Source organism: Mastigoproctus giganteus, chromosome 8, assembly GCF_048544385.1.
Source record: "Mastigoproctus giganteus isolate SK-2022 chromosome 8, ASM4854438v1, whole genome shotgun sequence".
Taxonomy (NCBI): Eukaryota; Metazoa; Arthropoda; class Arachnida; order Uropygi; family Thelyphonidae; genus Mastigoproctus; species Mastigoproctus giganteus.
The window spans coordinates 205,217,367-205,233,612 of record NC_143582.1 but is presented as its reverse complement, the minus strand read 5'-3'; the positions used below and the strand labels follow the sequence as shown (position 1 = coordinate 205,233,612).

Genomic DNA, 16,246 nt, shown 5'->3' with positions numbered 1-16,246 from the left:
TTCAACAGAAAAATTTCCCATATGATTGGCTTTTAATGTAACAATCAACAAATGGATTTCAATACTTATTAACCCTCTAGCTGGTATGCCAAATTTAAATCCAACAGCAGGTACTGAAGAATTTCATATACCAATTAGGTTTTTTGGGGGACAAAAAAAAGGCAGCAGTTTAAAATGGAAAACATAAAATTTTTAATTCTGACATTATAATGAATAATAAGATCAAAAAGGTTCATTAGAAACAGCAACCTCTTTATTAAAAAAAAAAAAAAAAAACCTCTGGAAAATCAACACCACAAGGACAAGCACTTTACTGGGGAAAATACTAAATTTGCACTGATATCTCAAACTAATACTGTATATATAAAATATTAAAATGTATCTTTCACACTTACTTTCAATTAAACTTTTAATTCTGCTCGAAAGAGAAGGGGAAAAAATACAAACATAAACAAAAATGCTATTCTCTTCCATTTTGAAGCTTATACAACTGTTAAGTGCATGAAAATTAAGCATCACACATGCACAAGTATTTCAATTGCTGAAGTTGCACATATTATATCAAACAAATTAGCTGGCTCAAATAAAAAATTTCATTTGAGTAGACTTTCGTTTGAGTTCCTTTATCTTGCTAAAGTTAAAAGCCACTTATTGAGCAAGTCTGTATTTTAAATAATTTAGAAATTAATGATTTAACCATCAAATATCATTGAAATCCTATTTACACAGATCTGTTTACTACATAACATCACTTTTGATCAACTAAAAAAACTAAAGACCTACAATGAAGCCTTCGGGGCAGACCACTGCAATTGTTGCATGCACCATATTATACTGCATGGGCTGTGGTAATTTGCTTTAAAGACATAGGCATGCAAAAGCTTACAAGGCCTGCCCAGATCTCTGACCTTAATCCTGCTGAAGACCTCTCTGGGATGAACTGCAGTGCTGGTTTTTGGCCAGGCCAACACACCTGCAATCAGCAGCAGAATTGATAGCTATGTTGGAGGGATGGAACAAAATACTGGATTCTGTTTTATCCAAAAATGGTTCACAGTCTACCGATGAGGATACAATGGGTAATTAAGGTAGAAGGTGGGCTGACATTGTGTGTGTGTGTGTGTGTGAGAGAGAGAGAGAGAGAGAGAGAGAGAGAGAACTGAATTGTGCAGAATGCATTTGTACATATGCATTATATATAAAAAAAAAAAAAAAAAAAAAAAACACAGAATACAGAAAATAATATAGAATGTGGTTTATCATGACTTATCACCAGTGATCTGCAGTAAAATAGAAAGAGGAAAAAGAGAGCAGTGAGCAAAAAAAGTAAAAGAAAGTGAAGATATAGAAATATAAGGAACAGAAACATTAGTTAACAAAAAGCTAGTTAAAGATTGAGCTTACTTTTCTTAATCTTTTCACTGTCCACCGTCTTTGAGGAAAAACGGTGGACAGTGAAAGCAATGAATATCCAAGAAAAAGAAACATATTAGAAACACAGGGTAATATAAATTAAATATATGGATCTGGCTTTAATCCTTTCAAGAGTATATAGGTATACATTCAACAAATGTCTATTATGTACAGATTCACTTGAACTTCTATATTAATAGTACCCATTTTTATATTTAAAATATTTTTGAAAATCAGCATTTGAGGGTGTAACCTTTCAACAAAAGACTTAAAACAACACGGGATCACACAAGCTAATATTTAAGAAATTCTTCGTTTGGAATTCAGATCCAGGATTTGATGTAACTGAATCAAAGTGTGTGTGTGTGTGTGTGGGATATTACTTCAAAGAATAAAAAATTACTACTTTTTTATATTTCTTAATTAAATTTTTTAATGAAATTGATTCTATTTTTAACAATAATCCTGCTCTAATTTTGGACTATAAGTCAAAATAAGAAATAAAATATATTTAAAATCATTTATGTGCATAGTTTTCAATTTTTACAAATTTCCAAATTCCTCAAAAAAATTCGCTCCAGGTCACATGCATACTGTCTAGAAATCCACTTGCAAAAGGGTTAACATGTTGTATAATAATATTAGTAATATTTATTCAAAAATTTCTTTGCCAAAAAACTTAAAATTTCAATTTAACATTATTATTTATCCTTTTTCAGGGACCACACAGATTATTCTTTTCATGTGTGGCCTTTCTGGACAGTTATATAGATCTGTTTTAAGGCTACTTCACATATGTGTTCCTTTAGCCCCAAGTCAGGCAAGCAGAGTTGATGAGACACCAGACAATATTTCAGCAATTCATGTTCTTCATCTACTCTGTCCACATGGATAAAACTGCTAACAGCTGTTTCTGAAGACATTTTCTTTGATTGGAAATTACCAACGATTTCCATATTGATTGGCATCTGCCACATTTATTGATAGCAAGCTGGTTTTACTGCGCATGCTGCTCCAATCAGTAACACTTTAGCTTTGTGACATTGAAGCTTTCATCCAGAATCAAACTGTTGACATGCTGTTATTTGGTTTTTAGGAGCATTAGCAACTAAGGCCATATTGCTCCAGGGATATGCGGTGGTTATTCCCTGATCTTTCTGCATCCTCCGTATTTGGTGGTCATGGGCTCGAACCCCGGTATAATCAAGAAGCGTGTGCTATGCACTGCTGCTCCTGCTCACCTGGCTATGGAGGTGCCCTGTTGATATGCATGTTTCACATTTTGTGCAGTGGATGCTCCCTGACAGGATGGGATCCCATTACAGGCATTCAAAGTATGCAGTTTTTAAATTTGCACTTCGCTTGCTGAAAGGTCTAAAGGGAGTTTTAATTACAAAAATTATATTAAAATACGTTTTTAATTTAAAAAAATAATTTTTTACACTCGTATTCAGAAAATACTGAAAATAAAGGTGACATAAAAAAAAAATTAACAATTTTGCTGATTTTTCAAACATATGCAGGCATTATAGGATCTAAGTGACTGTATGCACTTAGATTAAAAACAATACTTTTCACATTTGTCGGTTATATTAACATAATAAGAATTGTCTTGAAATTTTACTAGTACTTGCTGCCACCTCTTATCCATGCTATCAAATAACTGTAGATATAGCTTACAATGAAAATAGCTTTCAAAATGCGAGAAAAACCACATTTGTTGATAGTCTGATTTTGTCACACAAAAGCTGAAATCAAAGACTGTGTTGATGATTTGATCTAAAGTTATAAATTAAGTTATACATTATTATTTTGTATGATGTGATCAATACACGAAGGAACCAGTTTATTTTCTTGCTTCCTTCATGTATCGTGGCCGGGATATCTAACCAACCAGTTGGTTCGGCACCATCGCGATATCCAGCCCGAGGCGGGAATCGAATCCGCGACCTTTGGGTTGCCAGGCAGGCACTTTACCTACCTAGCTAGCCCGGTCGGCAGTTATACATAAAGAGATGCAAAGAATACCGTTGCATCAAAAAAGTAATGATGGGGTTTTGTTTAAAATTTTTTTCACATTTTATTATTATTTTTTATTCTGATTTGGTGTTTGTCAATTTTATTCTATTTCTGGGCAATAATGTCAAAATAAGAGAACATATTAATATTTTAAAACATTTATACTTTATACAATTTTAATTTTTTAAAAAAATTCTAAATTCCACAAAAAAAAAATTTGCGCCAGTGCCTACTGCTACAAAAATTCATTGCAAGGAATAAAACACATTAATACCATGTGGATTGCATAAAACAAAATAGGTTTTTATTGCTAAATGTTCAAAGAAAACATTTAGAAGTAGTAGCCTGTTAGGATTTTATGATATGAGATTCCAGAAACATCACCAGATGGCAATACAGTATCAATAAAAACCAATTTGTTTTTACTAATCCATGTGGTATAAAAGTGCCTTTATATATACATATATTTATCTTAATTTTTCACATTGTTCCAAACATTGTAATCATGTCTTTCCAACGATGGCATGCTTTGCACTCCATCACAAAAAATTCACGAATTTTTCAGTTTTCTAATGTTAACTTTGTACTTATGTTTTATCAAAATACAAAGGTGTGATTAAAAAGTTTGGGTACTGGCTTTGCATCTTAAAACTGCAGTGCCACAAAAAGTTGTAACATGTTCAGTGACTCATCTAGACATAGTAACATACAAATGACCTACTTATCTGCAGTCAGTCTGAATCAGCATTCATTGAATAAAAAGTGTTTCACTGTATTTTAAAATGAGCGATTCTACTGAACAGCAAATTTGCATCAAATTAGGGAAAGTGCAATGGAAAACGACAAAGTGCCATCCAAATGGATGGTTTTCCATCCAAAGAATGGAAAACCATTCAACAAAGTGCCATCATTGGTTCACAAAGTTTAAAGACAACTGCTTGTCCATCAACGACAAGTCTCGCTTTGGCAGTCCAACTTCAAAAACCAATGATTTGATTGCTTGTGATCTGATTAGGAGTGATCGACATTTAAAACTATCCATGAAACAGCTAACAAAATTGGTATTTCACATGAAATATGTCAATCAATTTAATACAAGATTTGGGAATGCTATGAGTTCAGCCAAAATTTTGCCTTGCATCCTTATTGATGATCATGGCGAGTAGAGTTCTCTTATGTCAGGATCTTCAATATGCTGCTGACCCACATTTTGTTTCTTCCTTTATTACTGATGAATTACAAATTTATGGTTATAACCCAAATGGACAGAAACGAAAAACCCGGTACTCTCAATGGAAAATTCTATCTTCTCAAATGCCCAAAAAAGCAAGGCAATCTTGAACAAATGTAAAGTTCACAATTATTGTATTTTTGTTTCACAGGGCACTATTTATTATTAATGTCCTGCACGGTGTGTTTGACTGTGCAGTGCAACAATTGTGAGAAGCCATTCACAGGAAATGGACAGAAAAAGTGGACTTCGGTGAATTGGTGTTTATATCATGACAATTCCCCTGCTTAATTGACACTTTCCATGCAAGAATTTCTTGTAAAGCACCCCCCCTGTAATCCCCCCCAAGCTTAGCATTTATTGTCTGCTTCACACATACATGTGTAAGAAGGGTTTCATCCATCTAGATGAACAATCACCTAACTTCAAGAATTCACTGCTGGAGAAAAACATTTCTGTCAGACCTTCTCCAGAGACCAACTAATTCAGCCGCAATGAGAAGAAAGCCAAAAAGTCTCTGCCTTCCCCAATCTAGAAGAGGCTCAAGCCCAAGACTGTTGAACTCAGTTTACAAAACAGCAGACTGTAGGTAGCAGCAAATGTGTTAAAACCTCCTCGAAAGGTCACAGACTTGCAGCAACTGAAGAAATTATTCAGAATGCGATAGAGGAACAATTAGCAATTCCAAGAGAACTGCCTATCATTAATACTTCCAGAAGCACTAGAATCAGTATATAGTGTCAATAATATTAGTACAGCCTCTAAATTTTCGATTCACAATTATAAAAATATGTTTCTAAGATAATTTATGTAAACTTGGTATAATATATGTATACCACACATATATGTAATATCTGAGACATAATAGCAGGGATCTTATAGATCCTGCCAGCTGTCTCATTTTTTGTCACCAACACAATGAAGGGTTTAATAATAATTTACATTCAATTATTAATGTTTTATGCTAACAAAAATCATACAATTTAATTAAATCAGGATACTAAAATTGTGATATCTAAAGGACTATTTTCTTGCAGCATGATTAGTTCTATATATTTACTACATACACTGAGTTACAGAAATTTGCATTTTTCTGAATAAAATAAACTTAATTAATTACAAAATCTTTTTTTTTTTTTTTTTTTTTTTGCATCCAGCTACATTAAATTTCAAATATTCAACTCTGAACTAAAAATCTATGTTTGGTGCTAACATTAAATTTTAACACCACACATATTGTATCACATATAAGAAAATGAATATAATTTAAAATGTTCGTAATATGCAAAGTGAAATTCTTAACAACTATTTACTCATAGAAGTTGAAATCATGCTGACCAATGAGCAAGTATAATAAAATATCAATTTGTTTTTTTTATAATAGTTTTTCATTTTTTTCTCCTTTTATATTAGCATGTTTTAATTTGATAAAAAAAATCAAAATTATTCTTAAATAAATTTCAATATTTTTATAAATAAAAATTTCAAAAATTACCTGGGCTGTTAAGGGTCCCATTTGTGTGGCAAGTTGAGATAAAACCTGGGCCGGCACACTAACTGTAACTGGTTGACCTGCTGAAGAGAGAACACCTCCAGGAGAAACACCTTGTAAAGTTTGCACTGGCACATGAACTGTCTGTAAAACTGTATGGCCTCCTGCGGTTGAAATAGGTACTTGAACGGGTATAGTTTGTTGTATAGGTCCAATAGGCAACTGCAATGTCTGTACAACACTTCCCATGTTTCCACGAATGGCCACATTCTGTCCTCCAATATGAGCCACAGCGACACCGCCTGCGTTTCCAGCAACACTTTGTAATACGGTAGGGGCATTGCTCTGAACAGATGAAGGAACCTGAACTCCTTGTGCAGCTCGTATGAAAGTCTGTCCGTTAGGCGCAAAAATAGCTTGATTACCAGAAATCTGAAAAGTTTGCTGAACAGCAGGAATAAAAATTGCTTCCTGACCATCGATGTGAATATTCTGTATCTGAGGTGCTGGAATATATGCAATGTTCCCACCAGATGTTGCAGCCTGGGCAACGATTTGGGTACCTTGGGGGTACACCTGCCCGTTCACCGAAGCTACATTCTGAGTAGAAGCTACGGGTAGACTCTTCAGGGATGCCGTCGCCCCAGTAACGTGGACATTTCCTGCAGCTGTCTGTTGAGCCGAGGCTGCGTTGACACCTGCAACCTGCGTCACCGTACCATCCGGGTTAAGCAAACCGACAGTTTGTGACTGTACGGGGATGAAGTGCGCAGAACCAGCAGCCGTTGCGATAATTTCTCCGGAATGAAGGACCTGATTTTGACCTACAACCTTGACAGTAGATGATCCCTGGGCACCACCCTCATCTGTTGGAGATCCGATCTTGCTGCAAGTAGCGGCTAAGAGCGCCAACGGGGAAGGTTGGATATCCTATATAGGCGGGGTCAGAAGAAGAAAGGGGTGTGAAAATGGGACGATCAACTATCGCCATCTTGATTCAAAAACATAGGTGGAGCAACTATGAAAATAAAGCATTCTACTTACCTGTGAAGTGCTTGCGGGAACTACGTAATCTTGCTGTTGCCCACGAACGGCTACAGTTGTCATTTCAAGTCGCACGACAAACTAAAAACATTTCACTTTCGCATTTGGCTTTCATAAGGCAAACCGTTATGGCGGACCACCACCAGCGTACTAATTTTCATCGTACACGTGCCATCCAGCTAACGAAGTGGTTTTATGTATTCCATCGCGTTTATTATAGTTCCAAATGCTTTGGCATACGACAAATTTATAACGATACGAAAGCGTGTTAAAAATCTTACGTGTATTTGTACAGTCGTGTTCGTTAATTTTTTAGCCCCGATTTGAAAACTGTGTTAGATACACATCAACGGAGCAAACGGCGTTGGGCGGATGTGCGGAGGAATACAAGGCGGTACAACACTACCCGCAGCAAGGGTCACTATGGTAGGCGTGACGGACAGGCGGGACACAAAGAATGCGACATAAACAACACCGCCCCTGTGCACACAATCAAGCTATTTCCTCCAAATATTAAAAAAAAAAAAAGAAAATAATAATAAAAAAAGAAGGAATCAATAACCTGGACTTTGTTCGATATGAAACCTAACTACGACACTTCTGGCGAATACGACCAGAATACGAGTGCCCTAATGACTACGACTACCTTGCGTGATGGAAATGCAACAGTGCATCGGCCTAGTTATGGCACGACATTTCTGCGTACTTGTGTTTTTAATGACAGGGACAGCTGGTCGTCAATTGAAGCACTGAGCGTATCAAGAGAACAAAAAAAAAATTCACTGCCAACTTGGTGAAATATTAGTCAGTGCCTCAATGACGTGTTTTATAAGTAAATCTTATAAATAATTTCAATAGCAGTGGCTATTAGTTTCTTCGAAAAGTGCTAAGTCTGTACTGACCTACTTGTAAGTGCGAAAAAAAAAAAAAAAAAATCGACGCTTTACTTCCTTCAAGGAAATTTCGCCTATATACACTTTCGGTGCTACTTATCATTTTTTATATATTATTAATGAATTCGTATACAATAATTTCGTCGAGGGTAGGGCCAAAATAAGCAAAGGCATTTAAAGCGGGAAAATGTCAAAGCTAAATAAATGTTCAACAGGTGAAATCGTGTTTTCTCCACGTCCATGAAATTGGTACGCAGTCGGAATGTAATGTTAGTCGCGGGGGGATAGTCCCCCTTAACCATGCGTATAAGTGTTCCTAGGTATATCTAAAAAAAAAAAAAAAACACGAAAAACCTGGTTGTCATGCCCCCCTCCCAACGATGATACCTGGATACAATAGTGGTTAGTTGTACAGCATTTGTACCCCATGCAACTGTATTATAAAAACTACTACTTTTCAAGCACACTTCTTTAAATATGTTTCATGTCTTTTTATTATGTTGAGCTGCAGTAATTGCTGTAAGCAGCACAAATTTACTTTTGGAATATAACTAATAAACTACTTTTAAAAGGGTTTGGTAATTAAAATAGCTTGTTCAAGACCATGGGAGGGAAAAAAATTCCGTATTGCGATTTTCTCATAAATATATACATATAAGAAACAATTAATTAGAATAAGTTATCTTTTTTAACCACAATAATTTTTAAAATGCAATCAAAACAAATTCAAAGTTAATAACCTAGTTCTTATATCTTAATAATGAGTTGATTAAAAATATACATAGCATAGAAAAACTTTGGTAATTGTGGAGAGTAAATTAACTCTGAGAGAAATGTTTTAAAAATAAATCTGATACTTAACATTATCAATTGCAGCTGTAGTATAATGAGATATAAGCTGTGCCAGGGGAGTTCCTAAGGAATTTGGTACCCTTCCTTAAAATTTTCTTCATATGTGTAATTCAGGGGTCCCTTGAATGTTGGCACCTGGGTGCAAACACCCCTTTCACCTGGGGATGCCCCCTGAGCTGGGCTATTCAGCAAAACCACATTATGTTAACCAGTTGTTTAAATATTTCAGAAAAGTCTCTTTTTATAAATTAAAAAGAGATAGCACAAAAGAACATGAATGATGGGGAAAGAAAAATGCTACATTATGTTTCAGTTACAAGACCAGAGCAAAATCAGATTACTAATTGTTTCCATTCAAAAATTCTTTACCAATCATGTTACACTTAAGGACATGAATTTATTTTATTATTATTATTTTTTTTTTTTTTTGCAATGCTATTTGTTTGTAAAACTGCTTAATTCACAAAATAAAATTGTAAATTAAAAAGGAAAATAAAGGAAAAATTTCTTCTGTTGGGGTTTTTAACCAATACTAAATTTAAAAAATATTTTATTGTCTAAAGAACAAATCTGGTTTGGCTTAAATCAATTAGTGAGCTATGACTGGGGAGGAGAGCTGCTCGTCCTTAGAGTTACAAAAATTTTCAATTTGTTTTGAAACATTCTCTATATATGTATGAAATGAATACCATAATCACTTTCCTATATATATATATATATATATATAAAACTATTGCTAATACAAATTGTTGGACTATACAAAAATGTATAGGTAACAGAATTAAGAAATTCAGTTCCATTTAAATTCCAAAATATCTTGAGTGTAGTTCAGATAACTAGCCTTCCTGCTTTATTTTATCTATAGGTGAGCAATTTAATCAGCTTTGTTTTTTATCATTTTGTTTTTAGTTAAATTTATATGTAATCACTTAGTAACTGCGCAGATATAAATTTTGGTGTTCACTAATTAACATGCCAACCAAAATTCAGGTATAATAATGATCATAAGAAATTTATTATAGTTGTAATAATAAATTTCTGTGTGTAACTATAATAAATTTCTTAATGAATCCGGAGCGCGTAGGCCTGTTTCGTTAATAATGATCATGTTTTTAATTCTTAACTAAACATGATTTTGCTCTCTCCTGAATATAACGTGGAAAATAAATGCTTGCATTTATTTCAAATAGGAAAAATTTATCAGAGAGTCAGAAATGGGGTTTAAAATATTGAAATTAATAACAGTGAACATTTATAAACAGTCTGATTCACCACCATCTATGTATTTGCATAGAAACTAGACAGAATGTTTTGCTTTAAGATATTTTTTTATTTAGCTATACTCTAAATATATTTAGGATATTGCTAAATAAGCTATTATTATTAATTAATATATTTATGTTAATTAATAATATATTTTGGAGAAAACCGAGTACATAAACAACAAAGTAGTTATTTCTATTATAAAAATAAGATGAAAAAAATAATTCCCCTAAAAACTGATAATCATGAGGGTTATCAAAATGCATTCAATCCATATCCCCGAGTATTAAAAAGTGCCAAAATCATTAAGCAATTAAAAGTGCTTTTTTCTTTTAGAATAAAGCACTTTTAGTGACTTCAGTCCATTTCTTTTTAGTTTATTCCTAGTGTTAAGGATACAAATGCCTTAGCCAATTTGTTTAGCTAAGGCAAACACATTCTTGACTGTTATTCCAGCATACAAGAGAGTAGTGATACCACCCCCCACTTGTTTATACTGGGAATAAACTAAAAATAAATAATTACTAAAGACTATCCCATTTAAAAACTAATACTAATCTGAGAGAGCTTTTCAAAACATGTTCAAAAGAGAGCAAAGCCAAATTAAGGGTTTCATAAGTCCTTAAAAGCTCACAGGATTTTTAACTCTTATGTGCGATATGAAATAATAGTAGTTCCTGCTGTGAATTTTGGGCACTGGCTTCAACATAAATGGTATACCAACCTATATATACCACATAACTAAAACTCATGGTGTGAATTTTAATGTATATATAAATTTTTTTAACCTTTTATTATAAGTCCTAAGCACAGTGCTTAAGTCATAACTCTGCTCCTTATAATGCAAACGAATTATAAGGGTTTTGTAGAGATTCAGTGACACATTGTACAATGCCAGTATCCGTGATTTTTTTATGTAACAAATGTTTGTACAAGTGTGTGTGTGTGTGTGTGTGTTCACAGACTGATATGCATGTCAGACTGGAAAACCTGGACTCGAGAGAGGAAACCCTGTTCCCTTCATCTGAGATTGGATAATTACAGTTCAGACTTGAACAGGTCATACACATTTTGATAAAGTAACAAGCTCCCTATACTATCACAGAGGACTAGAATTTTTATTCATATTAAAAAATGTAATTTGGACCACTAAGAACATGCAAAAAGCTCTATGGCTTTGCTTCCTTTTAGTCATCAGTTTTCTGTGTTTCTATTAAATTTTAAAATCTAACCAAACTTAATTCTAAATCTGACATAATTAAGTATATTAAGATATACAACCACTAGGCATTCCAGCTTCTTTCCCCCCAAGGTTTAGGTATTCCTTATTTTAGCTGTCCTTGTGGCTAGCACAGCACCTACAAGTGCTGTTCTTTTAATGTGGTAAAGGTCTGGATTTGAAACTCATTTTAATGGGAAGTATTTTTATTTTTTTTGGCCAAGTTAGTCTGGCAAAGGTTGCATGGATCTTTAATCCCACAGAGCAGTAAACTATCCACGGAAGTCATGTAATTTAGAGACATGATATTTATTGCTTTGTGGTCTTACCTTGGTGCTTATTCAAGAGGTGTAGCAAGGTTATAGGGTGCCTAGGAGCAATACAATATATTTGCATCCCCCCTTTATGTAAATTATTGGAATAAAAAATTAAATAATAATAATTATTATTATTACTGTTTTATTCACAAAATAACACTTTACAAATGTAAAACAATGTCATATAACAGATTAACAAAAAAAACAATTAATGTATTCATTCTACTAAAGAAATATTGTCATAATAAAGATAAATTCTATAAATCAAAAAAACTCTAAAGATTAATTTTCTAATTTAATGAGTTTGAGTGATGTTATTAACCAGTCTGAGGCTTAAACTGGTTAATAACATCACTAAAATCAATATTCTTTAGTTTCTTTTTCTATATTTAGCAGAGCCAGATCATTAAGTTGATCTTGTCCCACCTTTCCTTAGGTAGGAGAGAATTAACTTTATCATTAACTTTTTATTATTAACTTTAATTAACAGAACCATCACAGACCAATGCTCAGTGGCAAATGTCTCATTCTGCCCCTCCTATTATATGCCACTGGCTTATCCTAGAAGCCACCTTATTTTATCAGTTATCTTTCAAATACTGCACACAACTAAGTTCTCAACTACAGGCTAAGAACCATTTATCGAAAAAAAAAAACTTACTGAATGTAGCAGTTGTAAAAACTAGTTTTTTGGATTCACTTTTCAGTAATATGCAGTATTCTCTAATGACACCCATATCCATGGTATTCTCAGATAATGAAGCAAATACTTGAAGGGGCAAAAAAATGATAAACTTTTTTTTTTTTTTCTGTAAGTCAAATTTTGACTGATGAAAATCATTATCACTTCACAATGAAGATATGTAAAATCTTAACTGGGTCCACTGTAGATTTTGAGGAAAAGCAAATATAAAAACTGGGAAACAAATATCTAAAAAAGTTTAGCAAATGGCACAACAACAAAAAATTAAGAAAGTGGGCTCAAAATGGGGCAGCCTCACACTGCATATTACTAATCAAATTTTAGTATCTATTAATCAATTTCAAATGTAAATTGAAATGCTAGGCATTCTAAGGCTGCCCCTGGGTCCACTAATTCTTAGCCATTTACTATGTGATTATGTCAAAGACAAAGTTTGGGGTATGTCTTGCCATTGCCAGTAAAACGTCATTCACCTTGCTATAGTAATTAGACCGTTGATTCATAAAGGAAGAATTGCATATGAAATGTGCCAGTTGTCTGAATGTCAATCTGATATTCAGAAATCCCCACAGGTCTTGTGAAATTTATAGGTGGAAATGAAAAAGTTTCTTTTTATTTCCTATTCTGTATGGTTTGTATATGATTAAAAAAATAAACATGTTTTTCATGAAATGTCATATATGATTAATAATTTTGTATATGATTTTTAAAATAAACATGTTTTTCATGAAATCCTATATGATTTTAATCTTTTTCATGAAATATATATCTTATAATCAATGTCTTCCAATGAGTAAATTCAAATAAGGCTACTTTTGAAATTTTAAACTACAGTCCTTCAAAGCACTACAAGTTGGAGACAGTAAACATTTCTGAAGAAAGGAAAAAAAGAACAGAATGCTTTCATCATACTATGATCCGGGTCACGAACTGTTATTTTCCCCTGACAATTTAATGAAATTCATAAAAAAATTAATAGCTATATTCATAAATTAATTTATAAAGAAATTAATAGCCTTGTAGCTGGGAGGTCTCAAAATGGAAAATTTTACAAAAACAGAACAGCTGTTTGTCAGGATAACATATGCAGAGGACAATTAATGCATATACGTGATATCATTGCTAGCTACAGTGAACTGGAACAGCATTCCAAAATCCATTCTAAGTCCTGATCTCAGAGCTTCAATTACATATGAATTTTATAAAGCAGTTCTAATACAGTTATCTAAAAACTTGGATTTGATTATCAAATTGAAATATAATAAGCTGAAATAGCCTTAGGCACAAATTCCTTAGAACACAATGACATAGGTTAATATCAATGGTCCATGCCTTGAAGCTTGTTCTAAACAAATTACAAGGAACGAACAGCAGTTGATCATGAGCCAAGACAGTGTTTAAGCTGAACATGCATTCTATTCTACCTACTGGGTCTTTAATTTTCTAGATTAATGTTTTAAAAATATGGATTACAAATCCTGAATGCATTTATTTATCCATCACATTAGCAATTATTTTTTTATTCATGTGTGCTGATGGGTTAATTAGCCTGTCAAAGATACTGAATAATTTAATATCAAAAGATGACTATCAATTGATAATTTAAAGGATAAGCTTAAATGAATATGCTCAGAATAACATAAAATATTACATGCAAGATATTTCCAACTGTTGTTATTAATAAAAAAAAATAAACAAAAGCATATGCTGAAAAATTCTATTCGTTAATTGATACGGAAATTAATTAAATTAAGTTAGTTTTTTTAAGTTAAATACAGAATCTGATAAACATTCTATATTAATAAACAACACTGTTTATATTAATATTTTGTAATACCACTGATTTATTTATTATGCTATTCTAAACAAATTACAGTAAAAGATATATATATATATATATATAAAATTTATTTATGGGCATAAAAAAAAATAAACGACTTGATCTTATATGTTAGGCAATCCAATTTATTTCTGCAAAGTATAAAGCATCTGATACACAATGCCAGATATCGGGATATCGCTAATAGAACTAAGAAATTCTATCCACTGGGTCATCACAAACATGGTTTTAAGGGAAGAAAAATAAAGGGGGAAAGAAACGCAGAACTTTAGTAAAGTCAATAAAATCAAAAAGCCCAAGAAAGTAAATGATGAAGCTTTATCCACACTAGGTTGGTTAGTCACGAATGACACGCCCGACGACGCTCGGCGGGAGTCTCATTACGTACACCCTCGCCTTGTGGGAGGCGGACCTTGGGCCCACTGAGACAACAGCGCGCGCTACCTCAACGCCCATGAAGGTAGATCCAAGGGCGTTTCCTCTTCTAGTCCTCCGCGCCCATGGTATCACACCCCTCAGCCATGTGAACTCAGAATATACACAAAAACCATGCTTTTAAGTTTTGAGGGTGAATACCAAAGAGAAAGAGAGAAGACAATAGGCAGAACATGCCATTCTGTAATACAATGCATTATGAGCCAATCGGGACATTAACGACAGCATATTAAGCACTTTTGTCCACACTTAACGATAACTACACTAAATTATATATAATAGGATTCAATGAAAAAATTACCTGGCACTGAAGCATTACAGTAACCAACAGAACATGAAATATGATGGTCACAGCATATCACTAAAAGCAATGGCGTTTACACAGTACAATAAGTTTTTCCATGATTTTCATGGAAATAATGTTGTGCTACCATCTAGTGGCGAAAGATAGCATAAATGAACAATCCAAATTTCTAGTACAAATGAAAAATTTATTAGTCGATATAATAAACTTTAAAAAAAAATCATGTATTAAATAAACTGCCCTTCTTTTTATTATTCTGTGATAAATTTGAAAGGTTATACGTACAACTTACACTACAGAGATATTCTCGTTTATGAATTTGCACCTTCACTGTCCTTTTGTATTATTTCAATACGTTTCTCTCAAGGGTTATTAATAAGGTGTCCCGATGAAGATCTTAGTGGTATCTAAATCGTAATATCCTGAAATGAAGTTTAATTAATATTCCTCTCTCTTGTTATTAGAAGCAATCTTATAACACTAAAATGTATTGACTACTATTTAAATTATAATATTATGCTATTTCATCTACTTTCTGCTATGTTATCTGATATGCACTTTATGCTAATGACTGCTGGGAAATTACAAAAGTAGGTAAAAAAATTAAACATGAAAAGTAATCTTTCGCTTTCCTCTGATACCTAAATATTAGTCTAATTACACATGTACAAAAGTTAGGTTACAATATGATTATTATTTTTATTTATTTATTCCTTCAAATCCAAAGACAAAATGGCTTCGTCATAGAGGATCAGAAAAATGAAGAAAGGCCATTCTGTATTTCCGGCAACAGAATTAAATAAATTTGATAATTAAACAAGTGCAATTATATAATTCATTTTATATGATACTATTAATACATATTGTGCTAGTAATTAATTTGCTTAATAATATTAATTAAATTATAAATAAAGTAGCTGACGTGTAAATTATTGCAATTGCATCATTTCTACACGTAGCCAGCTACTAACTAGATTGGCATCATTAAGTACAAAATTATGATGAGGAGCCAACAAGCTCCGAAACGGTGGCGTCTGGGTGGTGGTATCCGCCGAGAATAAATAACAGTAGTTTTTTCCAATGGTGAAGTGTTATTTATTCGAAGTAGTGCAATATCATGGTAACTCGTTGTGAAGGCACAATATGAAATGTATTTAATGATGCCAATTCCTAGTTACTTCATAGCTGGCTGCATGTAGAAATGATGCACTTGTACTAACT

The 16,246-nt window shown here is 33.1% G+C and overlaps 1 protein-coding gene across 3 annotated transcripts in view; it reads right to left on the bottom strand.

The window, feature by feature from the left end:
• Nucleotides 1-15,115, bottom strand: part of LOC150082217 (uncharacterized) — a 79,357-nt gene extending 64,242 nt beyond the window's left edge. For 2 of the 3 annotated variants that reach the window (XM_090380054.1, XM_090380056.1), the window contains exons 1-2: nt 7,200-7,262; nt 6,159-7,085 (exon numbers count right to left, since the gene is read on the bottom strand). In XM_090380054.1, the coding sequence (XP_090236180.1) occupies nt 6,159-7,085; nt 7,200-7,262 (990 nt within the window). Of the gene's footprint in view, nt 1-6,158; nt 7,086-7,199; nt 7,263-15,022 lie in introns of those variants that run through there. The other variant, XM_090380057.1, reaches the window with a different exon arrangement.
• Nucleotides 15,116-16,246: the final 1,131 nt, after the last annotated feature.